This window comes from Bombina bombina, chromosome 6, assembly GCF_027579735.1.
Source record: "Bombina bombina isolate aBomBom1 chromosome 6, aBomBom1.pri, whole genome shotgun sequence".
Lineage (NCBI taxonomy): Eukaryota > Metazoa > Chordata > Amphibia > Anura > Bombinatoridae > Bombina > Bombina bombina.
The window spans coordinates 149785821-149809514 of NC_069504.1; the positions used below are offsets into that span (position 1 = coordinate 149785821).

Genomic DNA, 23694 nt, shown 5'->3' on the forward strand with positions numbered 1-23694 from the left:
ACTTGGATGTTGTGCATGCTCTAAAATGTGACCTACAAGCTACTAAAGATTTTTGGCAATCTTCTGCCCTATTTGTGGTTTTCTCTGGAAAGCGTATGGGTCGGATGGCAACTTCTACTACCTTTTCCCTCTGGTTAAGAAGTATGATTCGTTTTGCTAATAAGACTGCTGGGCAGCAGCCTCCTGAGAGAATTACGGCTCATTCCACTAGGGCTGTTTCCTCATCTTGGGTTTTCAAAAATGAAGCTTATGTGGAACAGATTTGCAAGGCGACATCATTGTCCTCTTTGCATACTTTTTCCAAATGCTACAAATTTGATACTTTTTCCTCGACTGAGACCTCTTTTGGGAGAAAGGTTCTTCAAGCGGTGGTGTCTTCTGTTTAGGCCTTGTTCTCCCTCCCTTTTTATTCTGTGTCCTCTAGCTTGGGTATTGGTTCCCACTAGTAATTGGAATGACGTCGTGGACTCTCCTTGCCATAGGAAAGAAAACAAAATGTATGGTTACCTGATAAATTTCTTTCCGGGCATGAAGAGTCAACGACCCTGCCCTCTTTTAAATTATAATTCAGCAGGTTTTTTTTTAGTAAACCTCAGGCACCTCTATACCCTTGTGTTTCCATTTACCTTCGACTGAATGACTGGGGATTATGGGTAAGGGAAATTGCACTTAACAGCTTTGCTGGAGTGCTCTTTGACTCCACCTGCTGGCCAGGAGTTGAATATCCCACTAGTAATTGGAATGACATTGTGGACTCTCCATGCCCGGAAAGAAAGAAATTGATCAGGTAAGCATACATTTTGTTTTTATGTGCTTTGCAATACAAACTAGCAGGCAGTAATTATGATTTTTGGATTGTGCAAGACTTAAACTATCACTTATAAAACAAGTGTAATCAGCTCGCTAATAACAATATATATTTAACAGTACAAGGAGGACAATAAAAAGTATTTGGCATGTTAAAGTGCCATAAAACAGTTTGAGTTATGTGCATATTATAAAAGAGTCAACTCTGAGGTAAAACAGTGTGTGAAACCAAAAAGTGTAAAAAAAAAAAAAAAAAAGCATAAGTATTTTAATAAAATTTAAAAAAAATCTGCAAAATTACTTGCACTTTAGTGTTGCCAAGTGTAGCTTGCTCCACCCCCCTTATCAGCATCTTACTCCAAACCCTGAGGTATCATGTAACAAAGTGTGCATGTGAGGATAATTACTTATGTAAGCAAGGGGGGGGGGTTGAGGAGGGACAGCAGGTACTGCTATTGTTTGTTTCCAAGAGGCTTGTTCGTTTCCATGGGGATAATGTCACATCTTTGTGAAAGCTTGAACATTATACTGTGCACTGTTTTAGTCAGGTGCCCTGTGACTCTGCCCCTGCTGTGCCCCTACTGTGCATGTGCATGTATGGAAATGCCCAGAGGGAGCTTGCTGCAAAAAAACTATGCCAGAAATGTGTTAGTTCATACTTTTTTATGTCCCTTTAAGATACTTAGGTTACCGCCTTGAGACCCTCACGGGTGATTAGTATGCGCTCTATAAGTACCCGATAGATAGAAATGTACAACAAACCTTTTGTAATACCCAATGGTATGTTATTTTTAGTTCTGGGCCATTATCGATTGTGTTCCAATTATAATCAAGTCCATTATATATTTCTCTTGTTAAGTGTAGTCAGTCCACGGGTCATCCATTACTTATGGGATTATATCTCTTCCCCAACAGGAAGTTGCAAGAGGATCACCCAAGCAGAGCTGCTATATAGCTCCTCCCCTCACATGTTTTTAAACTTAGTTTATTTCTTCAATCAAAAGTTTGTTATTTTAAATGGCACCGGAGTGTGCTGTTTGTTCTCAGGCAGCATTAGAAGAAGAATCTGCCTGCGTTTTCTATGATCTTAGCAGACGTAACTAAGATCCACTGGCTGTTCTCACACATTCTGAGGAGTGAGGTAACTTCAGAAAAGGGGAATAGCATGCAGGGCCCCCCTGCAAACGAGGTATGTGCAGTAAATTATTTTTCTAAGGAATGGAATTGACTGAGAAAATACTGCTAATACCAATGTAATGTAAGTTCAGCCTTAAATGCAGTGGTAGCGACTGGTATTAGGCTGATGAGTGTGTGTACACTGAAGTATTTTTCTAGGAAATGGAATTTGACTCAGAAAAAACTGTTAATGTTGAAGTAATGTATGAGCCTTAACTGCAGTAAAAGCGACTGGTAGCAGGCTTATTAATAACACTTCATAGCTTTTAAAGTGTATGTTCAAAACGTTTACTAGCATGTTAATCGTTTTTTGTGAGGTACTTGGTGATAAAACTTATTGCGGCATGATTTTTACCACATGGCTATCTTTGTTTTCTGCATAGAAACAGTTAACTGAGCTTCCCCACTGTTGTAATATGAGTGGGAGGGGCCTATTTTAGCGCTTTTTTGCGCAGTAAAAATTCAGTCACAATCTTCCTACTTCATCCTCCATGATCCAGGACGTCTCTAGAGAGCTCAGGGGTCTTCAAAATTCATTTTGAGGGAGGTAATCAGTCACAGCAGACCTGTGACAGTGTGTTTGACTGTGATAAAAACTTTAATTATTAGATTGTTATCCGTTTTTGGGTATTATGGGGTTAATCATCCTTTTGCTGGTGGGTGCAATCCTTTGCTAACTTAATACATTTACTGTGAAAATTTGGTTGCTATAACTAATTTGGTTCATTGTTATTTCAACTGTAACAGCTTTTTTGTGCGCAGTAGCGTTTTTTATATTGCTTGTAAATTTATTTGAAAGTATTTTCCAAGCTTGCTAGTCTCATTGCTAGCCTGTTTAAACATGTCTGACACAGATGAATCTCTTTGTTCACTATGTTTGAAGGCCTATGTGGAGCCCCATAGAAATTTGTGTACTAAATGCATTGATGTAAATTTAAATAAAAGTCAATCTTTACATGTAAAGAAATTATCACCAGACAACGAGGGGGAAGTTATGCCGACTAACTCTCCTCACGTGTCAGTACCTTCGCCTCCCGCTCAGGAGGTGCGTGATATTGTGGCGCCAAGTACATCAGAGAGGCCCATACAAATCACTTTGCAAGACATGGATGGCTACTGTTATGACAGAAGTATTATCTAAATTGACAGAATTAAGAGACAAGCGCGATTGCTCTGGGTTAAGGACAGAGCGCGCTGATGATGGGAGAGCCATGTCCGATACTGCGTCACAATTTGCAGAACATGAGGACGGAGAGCTTCATTCTGTGGGTGACGGTTCTGATCCAGGGAGACTGGATTCAGAGATTTCTAATTTTAAATTTAAGCTTGAGAACCTCCGCGTATTGCTAGGGGAGGTATTAGCGGCTCTGAATGATTGTAACTAACACGGTTGCAATCCCAGAGAAATTATGTAGGCTGGATAGATACTATGCGGTACCGGTGTGTACTGACGTTTTTCCTATACCTAAGAGGCTTACAGAAATTATTAGCAAGGAGTGGGATAGACCCGGTGTGCCTTTTTCCCCCCCTCCTATATTTAGGAAAATGTTTCCAATAGACGCCACCACACGGGACTTATGGCAGACGGACCCTAAGGTGGAGGGAGCAGTTTCTACTTTGGCTAAGCGTACCAATATCCTGGTGGAGGATAGTTGTGCCTTTTCAGATCCAATGGATAAAAAATTAGAAGGTTACCTTAAGAAAATGTTTGTTCAACAAGGTTTTATTTATTTTACAGCCCCTTGCATGCATTGCACCTGTCACTGCTGCGGCGGCATTCTGGTTTGAGTCTCTGGAAGAGGCCATTCGCACAGCTCCATTGGATGAAATTATGAACAAGCTTAAAGCACTTAAGCTAGCTAACACATTTGTTTCTGATGCCGTCGTACATTTAACCAAACTTACGGCTAAGAACTCCGGATTCGCCATACAAGCGCGCAAAGCGCTATGGCTTAAATCCTGGTCAGCTGACGTGACTTCTAAATCTAAATTGCTTAATATTCCTTTCAAAGGGCAGACTTTATTCGGGCCCGGCTTGAAAGAAATTATTGCTGACATTACGGGAGGTAAGGGCCATGCTCTGCCTCAGGACAGGGCCAAATCAAAGGCCAAACAGTCTAATTTTCGTGCCTTTCGTAACCTCAAGGCAGGAGCAGCATCAACTTCCTCCGCTCCAAAACAGGAAGGGGCTGTTGCTCGTTACAGACAGGGCTGGAAAACTAACCAGTCCTGGAACAAGGGCAAACAGGCCAGAAAACCTGCTGCTGCCCCTAAGACAGCATGAAGAGAGGGCCCCCTATCCGGAAACGGATCTAGTGGGGGGCAGACTTTCTCTCTTTGCCCAGGCTTGGGCAAAAGATGTCCAGGATCCCTGGGCGTTGGAGATCATATCTCAGGGATATCTTCTGGACTTCAAAGCTTCTCCTCCACAAGGGAGATTTCATCTTTCAAGGTTATCAGCAAACCAAATAAAGAAAGAGGCGTTTCTACGCTGTGTACAAGACCTCTTACTAATGGGGGTGATCCACCCAGTTCCGCGGACGGAACACGGGCAAGGATTCTATTCAAATCTATTTGTGGTTCCCAAAAAAGAGGGAACCTTCAGACCAATCTTGGACTTAAAAATCCTAAACAAATTCCTAAGAGTTCCATCATTCAAAATGGAAACTATTCGAACCATCCTACCCATGATCCAAGAGGGTCAGTACATGACCACAGTGGACTTAAAGGATGCCTACCTTCACATACCGATTCACAAGGATCATTATCGGTACCTAAGATTTGCCTTCCTAGACAAGCATTACCAGTTTGTAGCTCTTCCCTTCGGGTTAGCTACGGCTCCAAGAATCTTTACAAAGGTTCTGGGCTCACTTCTGGCGGTACTAAGACCGCGAGGCATAGCGGTGGCTCCGTACCTAGACGACATTCTGATACAAGCGTCAAGTTTTCAAACTGCCAAGTCTCATACAGAGATAGTTCTGGCATTTCTGAGGTCGCATGGGTGGAAGGTGAACGTGGAAAAGAGTTCTCTATTACCACTTACAAGGGTTCCCTTCCTAGGGACTCTTATAGATTCTGTAGAGATGAGAATTTACCTGACGGAGGCCAGGTTATCAAAACTTCTAAATGCTTGCCGTGCCCTTCATTCCATTCCACACCCGTCAGTAGCTCAGTGCATGGAAGTAATCGGCTTAATGGTAGCGGCAATGGACATAGTACCATTTGCGCGCCTGCATCTCAGACCGCTGCAATTGTGCATGCTAAGTCAGTGGAATGGGGATTACTCAGATTTGTCCCCTCGGCTAAATCTGGATCAAGAGACCAGAGAATCTCTTCTATGGTGGCTTTCTCGGCCCCATCTGTCCAAGGGGATGACCTTTCGCAGGCCAGATTGGACGATTGTAACAACAGACGCCAGCCTTCTAGGTTGGGGCGCAGTCTGGAATTCCCTGAAGGCTCAGGGATCGTGGACTCAGGAGGAGAAACTCCTCCCAATAAATATTCTGGAGTTAAGAGAAATATTCAATGCTCTTCTAGCTTGGCCTCAGTTAGCAACTCTGAGGTTCATCAGATTTCAGTCGGACAACATCACGACTGTGGCTTACATCAACCATCAAGGGGGAACCAGAAGTTCCCTAGCGATGTTGGAAGTCTCAAAGATAATTCGCTGGGCAGAGTCTCACTCTTGCCACCTGTCAGCGATCTACATCCCAGGCATGGAGAACTGGGAGGCGGATTTTCTAAGTCGCCAGACTTTTCATCCGGGGGAGTGGGAACTTCATCCGGAGGTCTTCGCTCAACTGATTCATCGTTGGGGCAAACCAGATCTGGATCTCATGGCGTCTCGCCAGAACGCCAAGCTTCCTTGTTACGGATCCAGGTCCAGGGACCCGGGAGCAGTGCTGATAGATGCTCTGACAGCACCTTGGGTCTTCAACATGGCTTATGTGTTTCCACCATTTCCGATGCTTCCTCGACTGATTGCCAAGATCAAACAGGAGAGAGCATCGGTGATTCTGATAGCGCCTGCGTGGCCACGCAGGACCTGGTATGCAGACCTAGTGGACATGTCGTCCTGTCCACCATGGTCTCTGCCTCTGAGGCAGGACCTTCTAATTCAGGGTCCTTTCAACCATCCAAATCTAATTTCTCTGAGGCTGACTGCATGGAGATTGAACGCTTGATTCTATCAAAGCGTGGCTTCTCGGAGACGGTTATTGATACCTTAATACAGGCTAGGAAACCTGTTACCAGAAGAATTTACCATAAGATATGGCGTAAATATTTATATTGGTGCGAATCCAAGAGTTACTCATGGAGTAAGGTTAGGATTCCTAGGATATTGTCTTTTCTACAAGAGGGTTTAGAAAAGGGCTTATCTGCTAGTTCGTTAAAGGGACAGATTTCTGCTCTGTCTATTCTTCTACACAAACGTCTGGCAGAAGTTCCAGACGTTCTGGCTTTTTGTCAGGCTTTGGCTAGGATTAATCCTGTGTTTAAGACTGTTGCTCCGCCGTGGAGCTTAAACTTAGTTCTTAACGTTCTGCAAGGCGTTCCATTTGAACCCCTTCATTTCATTGATATCAAGCTGTTATCTTGAAAAGTTCTGTTTTTGATGGCTATTTCCTCGGCTCGAAGAGTCTCTGAGTTATCTGCCTTACATTGTGATTCTCCTTATCTGATTTTTCATTCAGACAAGGTAGTTCTGCGTACTAAACCTGGGTTCTTACCTAAGGTAGTTTCTAACAGGAATATCAATCAAGAGATTGTTGTTCCATCATTGTGTCCTAACCCTTCTTCAAAGAAGGAACGACTTTTGCCCTGAAGTTCTATTTGCAGGCAACTAAAGATTTTCGTCAAACTTCTTCCCTGTTTGTCGTTTACTCTGGACAGAGGAGAGGTCAAAAGGCTTCGGCTACCTCTCTCTCTTTTTGGCTTCGTAGCATAATACGTTTAGCCTATGAGACTGCTGGACAGCAGCCTCCTGAAAGAATTACAGCTCATTCTACTAGAGCTGTGGCTTCCACCTGGGCCTTTAAAAATGAGGCCTCTGTTGAGCAGATTTGCAAGGCTGCAACTTGGTCTTCACTTCACACTTTTTCAAAATTTTACAAATTTGACACTTTTGCTTCTTCGGAGGCTATTTTTGGGAGAAAGGTGCTTCAGGCAGTGGTTCCTTCCATTTAAAGTTCCTGCCTTGTTCCTCCCTTCATCCGTGTACTTTAGCTTTGGTATTGGTATCCCATAAGTAATGGATGACCCGTGGACTGACTACACTTAACAAGAGAAAACATAATTTATGCTTACCTGATAAATTTATTTCTCCAACATAGGTGTGTCCGGTCCACGGCGTCATCCTTACTTGTGGGATATTCTCCTCCCCAACAGGAAATGGCAAAGAGCCCAGCAAAGCTGGTCACATGATCCCCCCTAGGCTCCGCCTACCCCAGTCATTCTCTTTGCCGTTGTACAGGCAACATCTCCACGGAGATGGCTTAGAGTTTTTTAGTGTTTAACTGTAGTTTTTCATTATTCAATCAAGAGTTTGTTATTTTCAAATAGTGCTGGTACGTACTATTTACTCAGAAACAGAAAAGAGATGAAGAATTCTGTTTGTATGAGGAAAATGATTTTAGCAACCGTAACTAAAATCCATGGCTGTTCCACACAGGACTGTTGAGAGCATTAACTTCAGTTGGGGGAACAGTTTGCAGTCCTTTGCTGCTTGAGGTATGACACATTCTAACAAGACGATGTAATGCTGGAAGCTGTCATTTCCCTATGGGATCCGGTAAGCCATGTTTATTACGATTGTAAATAAGGGCTTCACAAGGGCTTATTTAGACTGTAGACATTTTTTGGGCTAAATCGATTGATATTAACACTTATTTAGCCTTGAGGAATCATTTATTCTGGGTATTTTGATATAATTATATCGGCAGGCACCGTTTTAGACACCTTATTCTTTAGGGGCTTTCCCAAAGCATAGGCAGAGTCTCATTTTCGCGCCGGTGTTGCGCACTTGTTTTTGAGAGGCATGGCATGCAGTCGCATGTGAGAGGAGCTCTGATACTGATAAAAGACTTCTGAAGGCATCATTTGGTATCGTATTCCCCTTGGGTTTGGTTGGGTCTCAGCAAAGCAGATACCAGGGACTGTAAAGGGGTTAAAGCTTAAAACGGCTCCGGTTCCGTTATTTTAAGGGTTAAAGCTTCCAAAATTGGTGTGCAATATTTTCAAGGCTTTAAGACACTGTGGTGAAAGTTTGGTGAATTTTGAACAATTCCTTCATGTTTTTTCGCAATTGCAGTAATAAAGTGTGTTCAGTTTAAAATTTAAAGTGACAGTAACGGTTTTATTTCAAAACGTTTTTTGTACTTTCTTATCAAGTTTATGCCTGTTTAACATGTCTGAACTACCAGATAGACTGTGTTCTGAATGTGGGGAAGCCAGAATTCCTATTCATTTAAATAAATGTGATTTATGTGATAATGACAATGATGCCCAAGATGATTCCTCAAGTGAGGGGAGTAAGCATGGTACTGCATCATTCCCTCCTTCGTCTACACGAGTCTTGCCCACTCAGGAGGCCCCTAGTACATCTAGCGCGCCAATACTCCTTACTATGCAACAATTAACGGCTGTAATGGATAATTCTGTCAAAAACATTTTAGCCAAAATGAACCCTTGTCAGCGTAAGCGTGGATGCTCTGTTTTAGTTACTGAAGAGCATGACGACGCTGATATTAATATCTCTGAAGGGCCCCTAACCCAATCTGAGGGAGCCAGGGAGGTTTTGTCTGAGGGAGAAATTACTGATTTAGGGAACATTTCTCAGCAGGCTGAATCTGATGTGATTACTTTTAAATTTAAATTGGAACATCTCCGCATTTTGCTTAAGGAGGTATTATCCACTCTGGATGATTGTGAAAATTTGGTCATCCCAGAGAAACTATGTAAAATGGACAAGTTCCTAGAGGTGCCGGGGCTCCCAGAAGCTTTTCCTATACCCAAGCGGGTGGCGGACATTGTTAATAAAGAATGGGAAAGGCCCGGTATTCCTTTCGTCCCTCCCCCCATATTTAAAAAATTGTTTCCTATGGTCGACCCCAGAAAGGACTTATGGCAGTCAGTCCCCAAGGTCGAGGGAGCGGTTTCTACTTTAAACAAACGCACCACTATTCCCATAGAGGATAGTTGTGCTTTCAAAGATCCTATGGATAAAAAATTAGAAGGTTTGCTTAAAAAGATGTTTGTTCAGCAGGGTTACCTTCTACAACCCATTTCATGCATTGTCCCTGTCACTACAGCCGCATATTTCTGGTTTGATGAACTGATTAAGGTGCTCGATAGTGACTCTCCTCCTTATGAGGAGATTATGGACAGAGTCAATGCTCTCAAATTGGCTAATTCTTTCACTCTAGACGCCTCTTTGCAATTGGCTAAGTTAGCGGCTAAGAATTCTGGGTTTGCTATTGTGGCGCGCAGAGCGCTTTGGTTGAAATCTTGGTCGGCTGATGCGTCTTCCAAGAACAAGCTACTAAACATTCCTTTCAAGGGGAAAACGCTGTTTGCTCCTGACTTGAAAGAGATTATCTCTGATATCACTGGGGGTAAGGGCCATGCCCTTCCTCAGGATCGGCCTTTCAAGGCAAAAAATAGACCTAATTTTCGTCCCTTTCGTAAAAACGGACCAGCCCAAGGTGCTACGTCCTCTAAGCAAGAGGGTAATACTTCTCAGGCCAAGCCAGCTTGGAGACCAATGCAAGGCTGGAACAAGGGAAAGCAGGCAAAGAAACCTGCCACTGCTATCAAGACAGCATGAAATATCGGCCCCCGATCCGGGACCGGATCTGGTGGGGGGCAGACTCTCTCTCTTCGCTCAGGCTTGGGCAAGAGATGTTCTGGATCCTTGGGCGCTAGAAATAGTCTCCCAGGGTTATCTTCTGGAATTCAAGGGACTTCCCCCAAGGGGAAGGTTCCACAGGTCTCAGTTGTCTTCAGACCACATAAAAAGACAGGCGTTCTTACATTGTGTAGAAGACCTGTTAAAAATGGGAGTGATTCATCCTGTTCCATTGAGAGAACAAGGGATGGGGTTCTACTCCAATCTGTTCATAGTTCCCAAAAAAGAGGGAACGTTCAGACCAATCCTAGATCTCAAGATCTTATACAAATTTCTCAAGGTCCCATCTTTCAAGATGGAAACCATTCGAACTATCCTTCCTTCCATCCAGGAAGGTCAATTCATGACCACGGTGGATTTAAAGGATGCGTATCTACATATTCCTATCCACAAGGAACATCATCGGTTCCTAAGGTTTGCATTCCTGGACAAACATTACCAGTTCGTGGCGCTTCCTTTCGGATTAGCCACTGCTCCAAGGATTTTCACAAAGGTACTAGGGTCCCTTCTAGCTGTGCTAAGACCAAGGGGCATTGCAGTTGTACCTTACCTGGACGACATTCTGATTCAAGCGTCGTCCCTCCCTCGAGCAAAGGCTCACACGGACATCGTCCTGGCCTTTCTCAGATCGCACGGCTGGAAAGTGAACGTGGAAAAGAGTTCTCTATCCCCGTCAACAAGGGTTCCCTTCTTGGGAACAATTATAGACTCCTCAGAAATGAGGATTTTTCTAACAGAGGCCAGAAAGACAAAGCTTCTGGACTCTTGTCGAATACTTCATTCCGTTCCTCTTCCTTCCGTAGCTCAGTGCATGGAAGTGATCGGGTTGATGGTAGCGACAATGGACATAGTTCCTTTTGCGCGCATTCATCTAAGACCATTACAACTGTGCATGCTCAGTCAGTGGAATGGGGACTATACAGACTTGTCTCCAAAGATACAAGTAAATCAGAGGACCAGAGACTCACTCCGTTGGTGGCTGTCCCTGGACAACCTGTCACGAGGGATGACATTCCACAGACCAGAGTGGGTCATTGTCACGACCGACGCCAGTCTGATGGGCTGGGGCGCGGTCTGGGGATCCCTGAAAGCTCAGGGTCTTTGGTCTCGGGAAGAATCTCTTCTACCGATAAATATTCTGGAACTGAGAGCGATATTCAATGCTCTCAAGGCTTGGCCTCAGCTAGCGAGGACCAAGTTCATACGGTTTCAATCAGACAACATGACGACTGTTGCGTACATCAACCATCAGGGGGGAACAAGGAGTTCCCTAGCGATGGAAGAAGTGACCAAGATTATTCTATGGGCGGAGTCTCACTCCTGCCACCTGTCTGCTATCCACATCCCGGGAGTGGAAAATTGGGAAGCGGATTTTCTGAGTCGTCAGATATTGCATCCGGGGGAGTGGGAACTCCATCCGGAAATCTTTGCCCAAGTCACTCAACTTTGGGGCATTCCAGACATGGATCTGATGGCCTCTCGTCAGAACTTCAAAGTTCCTTGCTACGGGTCCAGATCCAGGGATCCCAAGGCGGCTCTAGTGGATGCACTAGTAGCACCTTGGACCTTCAAACTAGCTTATGTGTTCCCGCCGTTTTCCTCTCATCCCCAGGCTGGTAGCCAGGATCAATCAGGAGAGGGCGTCGGTGATCTTGATAGCTCCTGCGTGGCCACGCAGGACTTGGTATGCAGATCTGGTGAATATGTCATCGGCTCCACCTTGGAAGCTACCTTTGAGACGAGACCTTCTTGTTCAGGGTCCGTTCGAACATCCGAATCTGGTTTCACTCCAGCTGACTGCTTGGAGATTGAACGCTTGATTTTATCGAAGCGAGGTTTCTCAGATTCTGTTATCGATACTCTTGTTCAGGCCAGAAAGCCTGTAACTAGAAAGATTTACCACAAAATTTGGAAAAAATATATCTGTTGGTGTGAATCTAAAGGATTCCCTTGGGACAAGGTTAAGATTCCTAGGATTCTATCCTTCCTTCAAGAAGGATTGGAAAAAGGATTATCGGCAAGTTCCCTGAAGGGACAGATTTCTGCCTTGTCGGTGTTACTTCACAAAAAACTGGCAGCTGTGCCAGATGTTCAAGCCTTTGTTCAGGCTCTGGTTAGAATCAAGCCTGTTTACAAACCTTTGACTCCTCTTTGGAGTCTCAATCTAGTTCTTTCAGTTCTTCAGGGGGTTCCGTTTGAACCCTTACATTCCGTTGATATTAAGTTATTATCTTGGAAAGTTTTGTTTTTAGTTGCAATTTCTTCTGCTAGAAGAGTTTCAGAATTATCTGCTCTGCAGTGTTCTCCTCCTTATCTGGTGTTCCATGCAGATAAGGTGGTTTTACGTACTAAACCTGGTTTTCTTCCAAAAGTTGTTTCTAACAAAAACATTAACCAGGAGATTATCGTACCTTCTCTGTGTCCGAAACCAGTTTCAAAGAAGGAACGCTTGTTGCACAATTTGGATGTTGTTCGCGCTCTAAAATTCTATTTAGATGCTACAAAGGATTTTAGACAAACATCTTCCCTGTTTGTTGTTTATTCAGGTAAAAGGAGAGGTCAAAAAGCAACTTCTACCTCTCTCTCTTTTTGGATTAAAAGCATCATCAGATTGGCTTACGAGACTGCCGGACGGCAGCCTCCCGAAAGAATCACGGCTCATTCCACTAGGGCTGTGGCTTCCACATGGGCCTTCAAGAACGAGGCTTCTGTTGATCAGATATGTAGGGCAGCGACTTGGTCTTCACTGCACACTTTTACCAAATTTTACAAGTTTGATACTTTTGCTTCTTCTGAGGCTATTTTTGGGAGAAAGGTTTTGCAAGCCGTGGTGCCTTCCATTTAGGTGACCTGATTTGCTCCCTCCCTTCATCCGTGTCCTAAAGCTTTGGTATTGGTTCCCACAAGTAAGGATGACGCCGTGGACCGGACACACCTATGTTGGAGAAAACAGAATTTATGTTTACCTGATAAATTTCTTTCTCCAACGGTGTGTCCGGTCCACGGCCCGCCCGGGTTTTTTAATCAGGTCTGATAATTTATTTTCTTTAACTACAGTCACCACGGTACCATATGGTTTCTCCTATGCTATTATTCCTCCTTAACGTCGGTCGAATGACTGGGGTAGGCGGAGCCTAGGGGGGATCATGTGACCAGCTTTGCTGGGCTCTTTGCCATTTCCTGTTGGGGAGGAGAATATCCCACAAGTAAGGATGACGCCGTGGACCGGACACACCGTTGGAGAAAGAAATTTATCAGGTAAACATAAATTCTGTTTTCTCTTGTAGTGTAGTCAGTTTACGGCCCGCCCTGTCTTTTAAGGCAGATCTAAATTTTAATTAAACTCCAGTCACCACTGCACCCTATGGTTTCTCCTTTCTCGTCTGTTTCGGTTGAATGACTGGATATGACATGTGAGGGGAGGAGCTATATAGCAGCTCTGCTTGGGTGATCCTCTTGCAACTTCCTGTTGGGGAAGAGATATAATCCCATAAGTAATGGATGACCCGTGGACTGACTACACTACAAGAGAAATAAATTTATCAGGTAAGCATAAATTATGTTTTTCTCATGTTTGACCTCTCACTGACTACTGTGTAAAACTGGGACACACATTTATTAGGTTATTTTTAGTGTAACTAGAGGAGCATTGACTTCAGCAATTTGGCACAAAACTCTACTTAATTAGTATTTATTTAATATACAATATAAATCATGATTATCTTAATATTTCATAATGATATTGAAACTTTATCTTTGCCAAATTAATTGTTTGTTTCTCTTTTCCTTACTGATTGTTTTAGGTACGTTCTCGCGAAGATTCTCTTCATGAAGATTCAAGATATTTGTTGGGTTTCTTGTCAAATCCAAAACGATTTAATGTTGCAACGACGAGAGCAAAGGCACTGCTAATTGTGGTTGGAAATCCACACATCCTTGTTAAGGTATGTGCCTAAAATATATATACTGTGTGTGTGTGTGTGTGTGTGTGTGTGTATATATATATATATATATATATATATATATATATATATATATATATATATATATATATATATATATATATATATACATACATACTAGTCCTAAAGCCCGTTCATACGGGCCATTTTTTGCAGTACAGCGGTCCCACCCCTTGCGCTCTCTCCCTCCCCCTCTCTTTTGATCTCTCTCTCCCCCTCTCTTTTGAGCTCTCTCTCCCCCTCTCTTTTGAGCTCTCTCTCCCCCTCTCTTTTGAGCTCTTTCTCTCCCCCCTCTCTTTTGCGCTTTCTCCCCCTCTTTTTTGTACTCTCTCCCCCTCTTTTGCGCTCTCTCTCTCCCCCTTCTCTTTTGTGCTCTCTCTCTCCTCCTTCTCTTTTGTGCTCTCTCCCCTCCTTCTCTTTTGTGCTCTCTCCCCATCTCTCCCCCTCTCTTTTGTGCTCTCTCTCCCCCCCCTCTTTTGCGCTCTCTCTCCCCCCCCCCTCTTTTGAGCTCTCTCTCTCCCCCTCTCTTTTGCACTCTCTCCCCCTCTTTTGCGCTCTCTCTCTCCCCCTACTCTTTTGTGCTCTCTCTCTCCCCCTACTCTTTTGTGCTCTCTCCCCATCTCTCCCCCTCTCTTTTGTGCTCTCTCTCCCCCCCTCTTTTGCGCTCTCTCTCTCCCCCCCTCTTTTGCGCTCTCTCTCTCTCCCCCCCCTCTTTCTTTCATGTAATTAGCAAGAGTCCATGAGCTAGTGACGTATGGGATATACATTCCTACCAGGAGGGGCAAAGTTTCCCAAACCTTAAAATGCCTATAAATACACCCCTCACCACACCACAAGTAAGTTTGTGCTAGATTCTACGTTGATATGCGCTTCGCAAGCAGGCTGGAGCCCGGTTTTCCTCTCAGAGTGCAGTGAATGTCAGAGGGATGTGAAGAGAGTATTGCCTATTTGAATTCAATGGTCTCCTTCTACGGGATCTATTTCATAGGTTCTCTGTTATTGGTCGTAGAGATTCATCTCTTACCTCCCTTTTCAGATCGACGATATACTCTTATATACCATTACCTCTACTGATTCTCGTTTCAGTACTGGTTTGGCTGTCTACTATATGTAGATGAGTGTCTTAGGGTAAGTAAGTCTTATTTTATTATGACACTCTAAGCTATGGTTGGGCACTTTATATGTAAAGTTCTAAATATATGTCTTTAAACTTATATTTGCCATGATTCAGGATAATCAGTATTCCTTCTTTCAGACTGTCAGTTTCATTATTTGGGAAAATGCATATGAATAAAATATTTTTTCTTACCTTAAAGAAATTTTCTATTTTACTTTTTTCCTTGCGGGCTGGTAGGCTCGCGGGGGCAGAAAATGCTTCAATTTATTGCGTCATTCTTGGCGCGAACTTTTTTGGCGCAAAATTTTGTAATTTCCGGCACCATAGTTGACGCCGGAAGTTTACACGTGGTTGCGTCATTTTTGACGCATGTGTGTTACAGACGTTTTTTTGCACCAAAAAGTGTGGGCGTCATACTTGGCGCCAAAAAATGTGGGCGTCATACTTGGCGCCAAAAAATGTGGGCGTCATACTTGGCGCCAAAAAATGTGGGCGTCATACGTGGCGCCAAAAAATGTGGGCGCCATACTTGGCGCCACTTTTTTTTCACATTATTTAAGTCTCACTTTTTTGTTGCTTCTGGTTGCTAGAGGCTTGTTTGTTTTGCATTTTTCCCCATTCCTGAAACTGTCATTTAACCCCTTAGTGACCAGACCACTTTTCAATTTGTTGACCATCTGGGACCAAGGCTATTTTTGCATTTCTGCGATGTTTGTATTTAACTGTAATTTTCCTCTTACTCATTTACTGTACCCACACATATTATATACTGTTTTTCTCGCCATTAAATGGACTTTCTAAAGATACCATTTTTTTCATCATATCTTATAATTTACTATAAAAAAAAATATAAAATATGAGGAAAAAATGAAAAAAAATGCACTTTTTCTAACTTTGAGCCCCAAAATCTCTTACACATCTACAACCACCATAAAATACCAATGCTAAACAGTTTCTAAATTTTGTCCTGAGTTTATAAATACCCAATGTTTACATGTTCTTTGCTTTTTTTGCAAGTTATAGGGCAATAAGTACAAGTAGCACTTTGCTATTTCAAAACCATGTTTTTTCAAAATTGGCGATAGTTACATTGTAACACCAATATCTGTCATGAATCCCTGAATAACCCTTCAAATGGATATATTTTTTAAAAGAAGACAACCTAAGGTATTAAACTTGGGGTATTTTGACTTTTTTCATGCAACCATTTTACCACCAATCTATGCCAAAGTTTGGGGGGGGAAAAAAAATAATTTGATTTTTTGACAAAATAGCAATTTAAGAATACATTTACTGATAATATTAAGGGTTACTGCCAAATAACACCCTCATATGTCTTCAGCAGCATCTCCTGGGTACAGTGATACCACCCATGTATAGGTGTGTCGGGTTCTCGGGGGGCTAAAAGCTCTTATTTTTAGGGAGCGCATTCCAGTTTTTCAACTTGGAATTTTCACATCGGTCATCATGCACCCATGTCCTATTTGGGACATTTCTGAAGCTGGTCAATGGAATTTACCCCCATCAAACCATATATTTTTGAAAAGTAGACACCCTAGGGTATTTCAAATGCTTGTATTTTAACACTTTCCATGCACTAATTCAACCACCAGTCTTTGTCAAACTTTTGGGTAGTCATTATTTTGTGTTATTTTTCACACACATTGTACTTTAGGCATGGATTCTCAGTTCCTGTTATGTGTTACTGCCAAAAAAAACCTCAATATGTGTTCAACAACATCTCCTGAGTACAGTGATACCACCCATGTATAGGTGTGTCGGGTTCTCTGGGGGCTAAAAGGCCTTAATTTTAGGAAGCGCATTCCAGTTTTTCAACTTGGAATTTTCACATCGGTCATCATGCACCCATGTCCTATTTGGGACATTTCTGAAGCTGGCCAATGGAATTTACCCCCATCAAACCATATATTTTTGAAAAGTAGACACCCTAGGGTAGTTTGATACTTTTGCTTCTTCTGAGGCTATTTTTTGGGAGAAAGGTTTTGCAAGCCGTGGTGCCTTCCATTTAGGTGACCTGATTTGCTCCCTCCCTTCATCCGTGTCCTAAAGCTTTGGTATTGGTTCCCACAAGTAAGGATGACGCCGTGGACCGGACACACCTATGTTGGAGAAAACAGAATTTATGTTTACCTGATAAATTACTTTCTCCAACGGTGTGTCCGGTCCACGGTCCGCCCTGGTTTTTTAATCAGGTCTGATAATTTATTTTCTTTAACTACAGTCACCACGGTATCATATGGTTTCTCCTATGCAAATATTCCTCCTTAACGTCGGTCGAATGACTGGGGTAGGCGGAGCCTAGGAGGGATCATGTGACCAGCTTTGCTGGGCTCTTTGCCATTTCCTGTTGGGGAAGAGAATATCCCACAAGTAAGGATGACGCCGTGGACCGGACACACCGTTGGAGAAAGTAATTTATCAGGTAAACATAAATTCTGTTTTTAACACTTTCCATGCACTAATTCAACCACCAGTCTTTGTCAAACTTTTGGGTAGTCATTATTTTGTGTTATTTTTCACACACATTGTACTTTAGGCATGGATTCTCAGTTCCTGTTATGTGTTACTACCAAAAAAACCCTCAATATGTGTTCAACAACATCTCCTGAGTACAGTGATACCACCCATGTATAGGTGTGTCGGGTTCTCTGGGGGCTAAAAGGCCTTAATTTTAGGAAGCGCATTCCAGTTTTTCAACTTGGAATTTTCACATCGGTCATCATGCACCCATGTCCTATTTGGGACATTTCTGAAGCTGGTCAATGGAATTTACCCCCATCAAACCATATATTTTTGAAAAGTAGACACCCTAGGGTATTTCAAATGCTTGTATTTTAACACTTTCCATGCACTAATTCAACCACCAGTCTTTGTCAAACTTTTGGGTAGTCATTATTTTGTGTTATTTTTCACACACATTGTACTTTAGGCATGGATTCTCAGTTCCTGTTATGTGTTACTACCAAAAAAACCCTCAATATGTGTTCAACAACATCTCCTGAGTACAGTGATACCACCCATGTATAGGTGTGTCGGGTTCTCTGGGGGCTAAAAGGCCTTAATTTTAGGAAGCGCATTCCAGTTTTTCAACTTGGAATTTTCACATCGGTCATCATGCACCCATGTCCTATTTGGGACATTTCTGAAGCTGGTCAATGGAATTTACCCCCATCAAACCATATATTTTTGAAAAGTAGACACCCTAGGGTATTTCAAATGCTTGTATTTTAACACTTTCCATGCACTAATTCAACCACCAGTCTTTGTCAAACTTTTGGGTAGTCATTATTTTGTGTTATTTTTCCCACACATTGTACTTTAGGCGTGGATTCTCAGTTCCTGTTATGTGTTACTGCCAAAAAAAACCTCAATATGTGTTCAACAACATCTCCTGAGTACAGTGATACCACCCATGTATAGGTGTGTCGGGTTCTCTGGGGGCTAAAAGGCCTTAATTTTAGGAAGCGCATTCCAGTTTTTCAACTTGGAATTTTCACATCGGTCATCATGCACCCATGTCCTATTTGGGACATTTCTGAAGCTTGTCAATGGAATTTACCCCCATCAAACCATATATTTTTGAAAAGTAGACACCCTAGGGTATTTCAAATGCTTGTATTTTAACACTTTCCATGCACTAATTCAACCACCAGTCTTTGTCAAACTTTTGGGTAGTCATTATTTTGTGTTATTTTTCACACACATTGTACTTTAGGCATGGATTCTCAGTTCCTGTTATGTGTTACTACCAAAAAAAACCTCAATATGTGTTCAACAACATCTCCTGAGTACAGTGATACCACCCATGTATAGGTGTGTCGGGTTCTCTGGGGGCTAAAAGGCCTTAATTTTAGGAAGCGCATTCCAGTTTTTCAACTTGGAATTTTCACATCGGTCATCATGCACCCATGTCCTATTTGGGACATTTCTGAAGCTGGTCAATGGAATTTACCCCCATCAAACCATATATTTTTGAAAAGTAGACACCCTAGGGTATTTCAAATGCTTGTATTTTAACACTTTCCATGCACTAATTCAACCACCAGTCTTTGTCAAACTTTTGGGTAGTCATTATTTTGTGTTATTTTTCACACACATTGTATTTTAGGCATGGATTCTCAGTTCCTGTTATGTGTTACTGCCAAAAAAAACCTCAATATGTGTTCAACAACATCTCCTGAGTACAGTGATACCACCCATGTATAGGTGTGTCGGGTTCTCTGGGGGCTAAAAGGCCTTAATTTTAGGAAGCGCATTCCAGTTTTTCAACTTGGAATTTTCACATCGGTCATCATGCACCCATGTCCTATTTGGGACATTTCTGAAGCCGGTCAATGAAATTTACCCCCATAAAACCATATATTTTTGAGAAGTAGACCCCCTAGGGTATTTGAAATGCTGGTATTTTCACACTTTCCATGAACTTATTTAACCACCAGTCTTTGTCAAACTTTTGGGTAGTCATTTTTTTGTGTTATTTTTCACACACATTGTACTTTAGGCATGGATTCTCAGTTCCTGTTATGTGTTTACTGCCAAAAAACACCTCAATATGTGTTCAACAACATCTCCTGAGTACAGTGATACCACCCATGTATAGGTGTGTTGGGTTCTCTGGGGGCTAGAAGGCCTTATTTTTAGGAAGCGCATTCCATTTTTTACACTTCCCATTTTCACATCCCATGCACCCATGTTCTATTTAAGACATTTCTGAAGCCGGCCAATGTAATTTACCCCCATAAAACCATATATTTTTGAAAAGTAGACATCCTAGGGTATTTCAAATGCAGGTGTTTTAACACTTTCCATACACTAATTCAACCACTAGTCTTTGTCAAACTATTGGGCATTCATTTCTTTGTGTTATTTTTCACATACATTGTACTTTAGACATGGATTCACAGCTCCTGTTATGTGTTACTACCAAAGAAGACACCAATATGTGGTCACCAACATCTCCTGAGTTCAGTGATACCACCTATGCATAGGTTTGGTGGCTTGTTTGGGCGGTGCAATGCCAAATGTCTGACATGTGTTTGTGATTTTTTTTCACATTTAACATATTTTCTTTGCCTATCGTCTTTTTTTGGGGGTCTTTTAACATACCCCAATTTATTTGTTTTCCATAAATGTGATTATATTTAAAAAGTTGACCCCCCAAGGTATTATACATGGAGTGGTTTGATGACTTTGATGCAACCGTTTTAGCCCAAAAAATTGGAGAAAGTATATGGTGGTAATTTTTCAATTTTCATTGTTACAGACACATTGCTTTTTTACTATGATTTAGGAGAGACTGTTGTAAGTTATTGCAAAAGAATACTTTAGGTTGTTTTCTGCAAGGCACCCTGAGTACACCTATGCCCCCCATGCATAGGTTTGCCAGGATTTTGGGAAGGTTATGTTACATGATTTTAGTTATTAAAAATGAGAGTATTTCTTCTGATAGGCCTATCTTTAGTTTGGGGCCTATCACATACCCCACTTTTATTTATTGCATTCAAAGTGTATATTTTTTAAATGTTGACACCCCAAGGTATTGTATATGGTGTGCTTTGATGCCTTTGAAGCAACCGTTTTAGCCCAAAAAATTGGAGAAAGTATATGGTGGTAATTTTTCAATTTTCATTTTTACAGACACATTGCTTTTTGACTATGATTTAGGAGAGATTGTTGTAAGTTATTGCAAAAGAATACTTCAGGTTGTTTTCTGCAAGGCACCCTGAGTACACCTATGCCCCCCATGCATAGGTTTGCCAGGATTTTGGGAAGGTTATGTTACAATTTTATGACTTGTGATTTTAGTTATTAAAAATGAGAGTATTTCTTCTGATAGGCCTATCTTTAGTTTGGGGCCTATCACATACCCCACTTTTATTTATTACATTCAAAGTGTATATTTTTTAAATGTTGACACCCCAAGGTATTGTATATGGTGTGCTTTGATGCCTTTGAAGCAACCGTTTTAGCCCAAAAAATTGGAGAAAGTATATGGTGGTAATTTTTCAATTTTCATTGTTACAGACACATTGCTTTTTTACTATGATTTAGGAGAGACTGTTGTAAGTTATTGCAAAAGAATACTTCAGGTTGTTTTCTGCAAGGCACCCTGAGTACACCTATGCCCCCCATGCATAGGTTTGCCAGGATTTTGGGAAGGTTATGTTACATGATTTTAGTTATTAAAAATGAGAGTATTTCTTCTGATAGGCCTATCTTTAGTTTGGGGCCTATCACATACCCCACTTTTATTTATTGCATTCAAAGTGTATATTTTTTAAATGTTGACACCCCAAGGTATTGTATATGGTGTGCTTTGATGCCTTTGAAGCAACCGTTTTAGCCCAAAAAATTGGAGAAAGTATATGGTGGTAATTTTTCAATTTTCATTTTTACAGACACATTGCTTTTTGACTATGATTTAGGAGAGATTGTTGTAAGTTATTGCAAAATAATACTTCAGGTTGTTTTCTGCAAGGCACCCTGAGTACACCTATGCCCCCCATGCATAGGTTTGCCAGGATTTTGGGAAGGTTATGTTACAATTTTATGACTTGTGATTTTAGTTATTAAAAATGAGAGTATTTCTTCTGATAGGCCTATCTTTAGTTTGGGGCCTATCGCATACCCCACTTTTATTTATTGCATTCAAAGTGTATATTTTTTAAATGTTGACACCCCAAGGTATTGTATATGGTGTGCTTTGATGCCTTTGAAGCAACCGTTTTAGCCCAAAAAATTGGAGAAAGTATATGGTGGTAATTTTTCAATTTTCATTTTTACAGACACATTGCTTTTTGACTATGATTTAGGAGAGATTGTTGTAAGTTATTGCAAAATAATACTTCAGGTTGTTTTCTGCAAGGCACCCTGAGTACACCTATGCCCCCCATGCATAGGTTTGCCAGGATTTTGGGAAGGTTATGTTACAATTTTATGACTTGTGATTTTAGTTATTAAAAATGAGAGTATTTCTTCTGATAGGCCTATCTTTAGTTTGGGGCCTATCGCATACCCCACTTTTATTTATTGCATTCAAAGTGTATATTTTTTAAATGTTGACACCCCAAGGTATTGTATATGGTGTGCTTTGATGCCTTTGAAGCAACCGTTTTAGCCCAAAAAATTGGAGAAAGTGTATGGTGGTAATTTTTCAATTTTCATTTTTACAGACACATTGCTTTTTGACTATAATTTAGGAGAGACTGTTGTAAGTTATTACAAAAACATACTTCAGGTTGTTTTCTGCAAGGCACCCTGAGAACACCTATGTCCCCCATGCATAGGTTTGACAGGGGTTTTGGTTAAAAAAAAAACAGGCCCAATTTTAGAAAAAAATAGAGTAGTGAAATGTAAAAATCTGGCACAGTAAAAGTAAAAAAAACAAAAAAACATCTAACTATAAACATAACCAAAAAAAATATATATATATGTAACAGCAAATGTATTTATTTTTTTTAAAAATTGACCATTGTATGGTACCGCTTGAAGCAGTCCCCAATGCAGAGTGCAGGCTGTCCAGGGCAATCAGGACAGTAATATATGGTGTCCCTTCTCTTCCCCCTCTTGGTACAGACTCTGCATTTTTTTTGTGGTTTCTGCTTTGTGGCATTAGGGGGGATTTTAAAAATAAAATGGGTAGCCCCAACTCTGCTCTCTCCCATCACCGCCCGGGGAGCAGGTGCATCATGGTACAAAATCCCCGTAATAATCTGGAGCTGAAACTGTAAAAAAGTCTTTTTAACTCTGGGGTTTGCTTTTTTGAACAACAAAAAAGCGTTGTGGGTTGCAATCTGCATTAGGTAAATTGCAACCTTTTTGTACCAGGCCCTTGTCTTCCGCATAATTAGATAGGGCTGCAGCAGCTGATCAGCCAGATCAACCCCACCCATATGCCGGTTATAAGACTTGATGCACACTGGCTTCCTTATGATCTCAGCTCTGCCACGTACAGAAACCGCCACCGTCCTCTCTGTGTGGATGGTGGTAAGAAGGTATACATCCTTCTTGTCTCTGTACTTCAGTGCCAACAGCTCCTCTTGGCGCAGAGCTGAGGTCTCCCCCCTTCGTAGCCGGGTGCGTACAAGCTGTCCTGGGAAACCTGCGCGGTTCTTTTTAATTGTACCGCAAGCTACTGTATCAAAGCAATACAGTAGCTTGAACAAAAGGACACTTGTATAAAAATTGTCTAAGTACAAGTGATACCCTTTGTTCATTAGGGGTAATATCAGGTCCCAGACAATCTTGCCAGTGGTTCCCATATGTTCTGGGCAACCTGGAGGGTCAAGGTGGCTATCCTTTCCCTCATACACCCGGAAGGCCTGAGTATACCCAGTCTCGCTGTCACAGAGCTTATACACCTTTACCCCATATCTGGAGCGTTTGGAAGGAATATACTGCTTGAATCCCAGCCTTCCCTTATACTTCATTAGGGATTCATCAACGCATATATTCCTTCCAGGTGTATAAGCCTCTGCAAACCTGGCAGAAAAGTGGGTTATCAGGGGGCGGATTTTATACAGCCTGTCAAATTGGGGATGCTCCCTAGGGGGGCACAGGCTGTTGTCGCTGAAGTGCATGAAATGCAGAATCATTTCATACCTCTTCCTCGACATAGTCTGGGAGAAAATGGGGGTAGAGCAGATGGGGCTAGTACTCCAGTAGGAGCGAATGGAGGGTTTCTTTATGATGCCCATCAGCATAGT

At 41.9% G+C, this 23694-nt stretch overlaps 1 protein-coding gene across 1 annotated transcript in view; it reads left to right on the plus strand.

Annotated features, from left to right (window-relative positions):
* MOV10L1 (Mov10 like RISC complex RNA helicase 1) overlaps nt 1-23694 on the plus strand; it is a 1168229-nt gene that overhangs the window by 1050200 nt on the left and 94335 nt on the right. The window contains exon 24 of the mRNA XM_053719185.1: nt 13693-13833. Coding sequence (XP_053575160.1) covers nt 13693-13833 — 141 coding nt within the window. The remainder of the gene's footprint in view (nt 1-13692; nt 13834-23694) is intronic.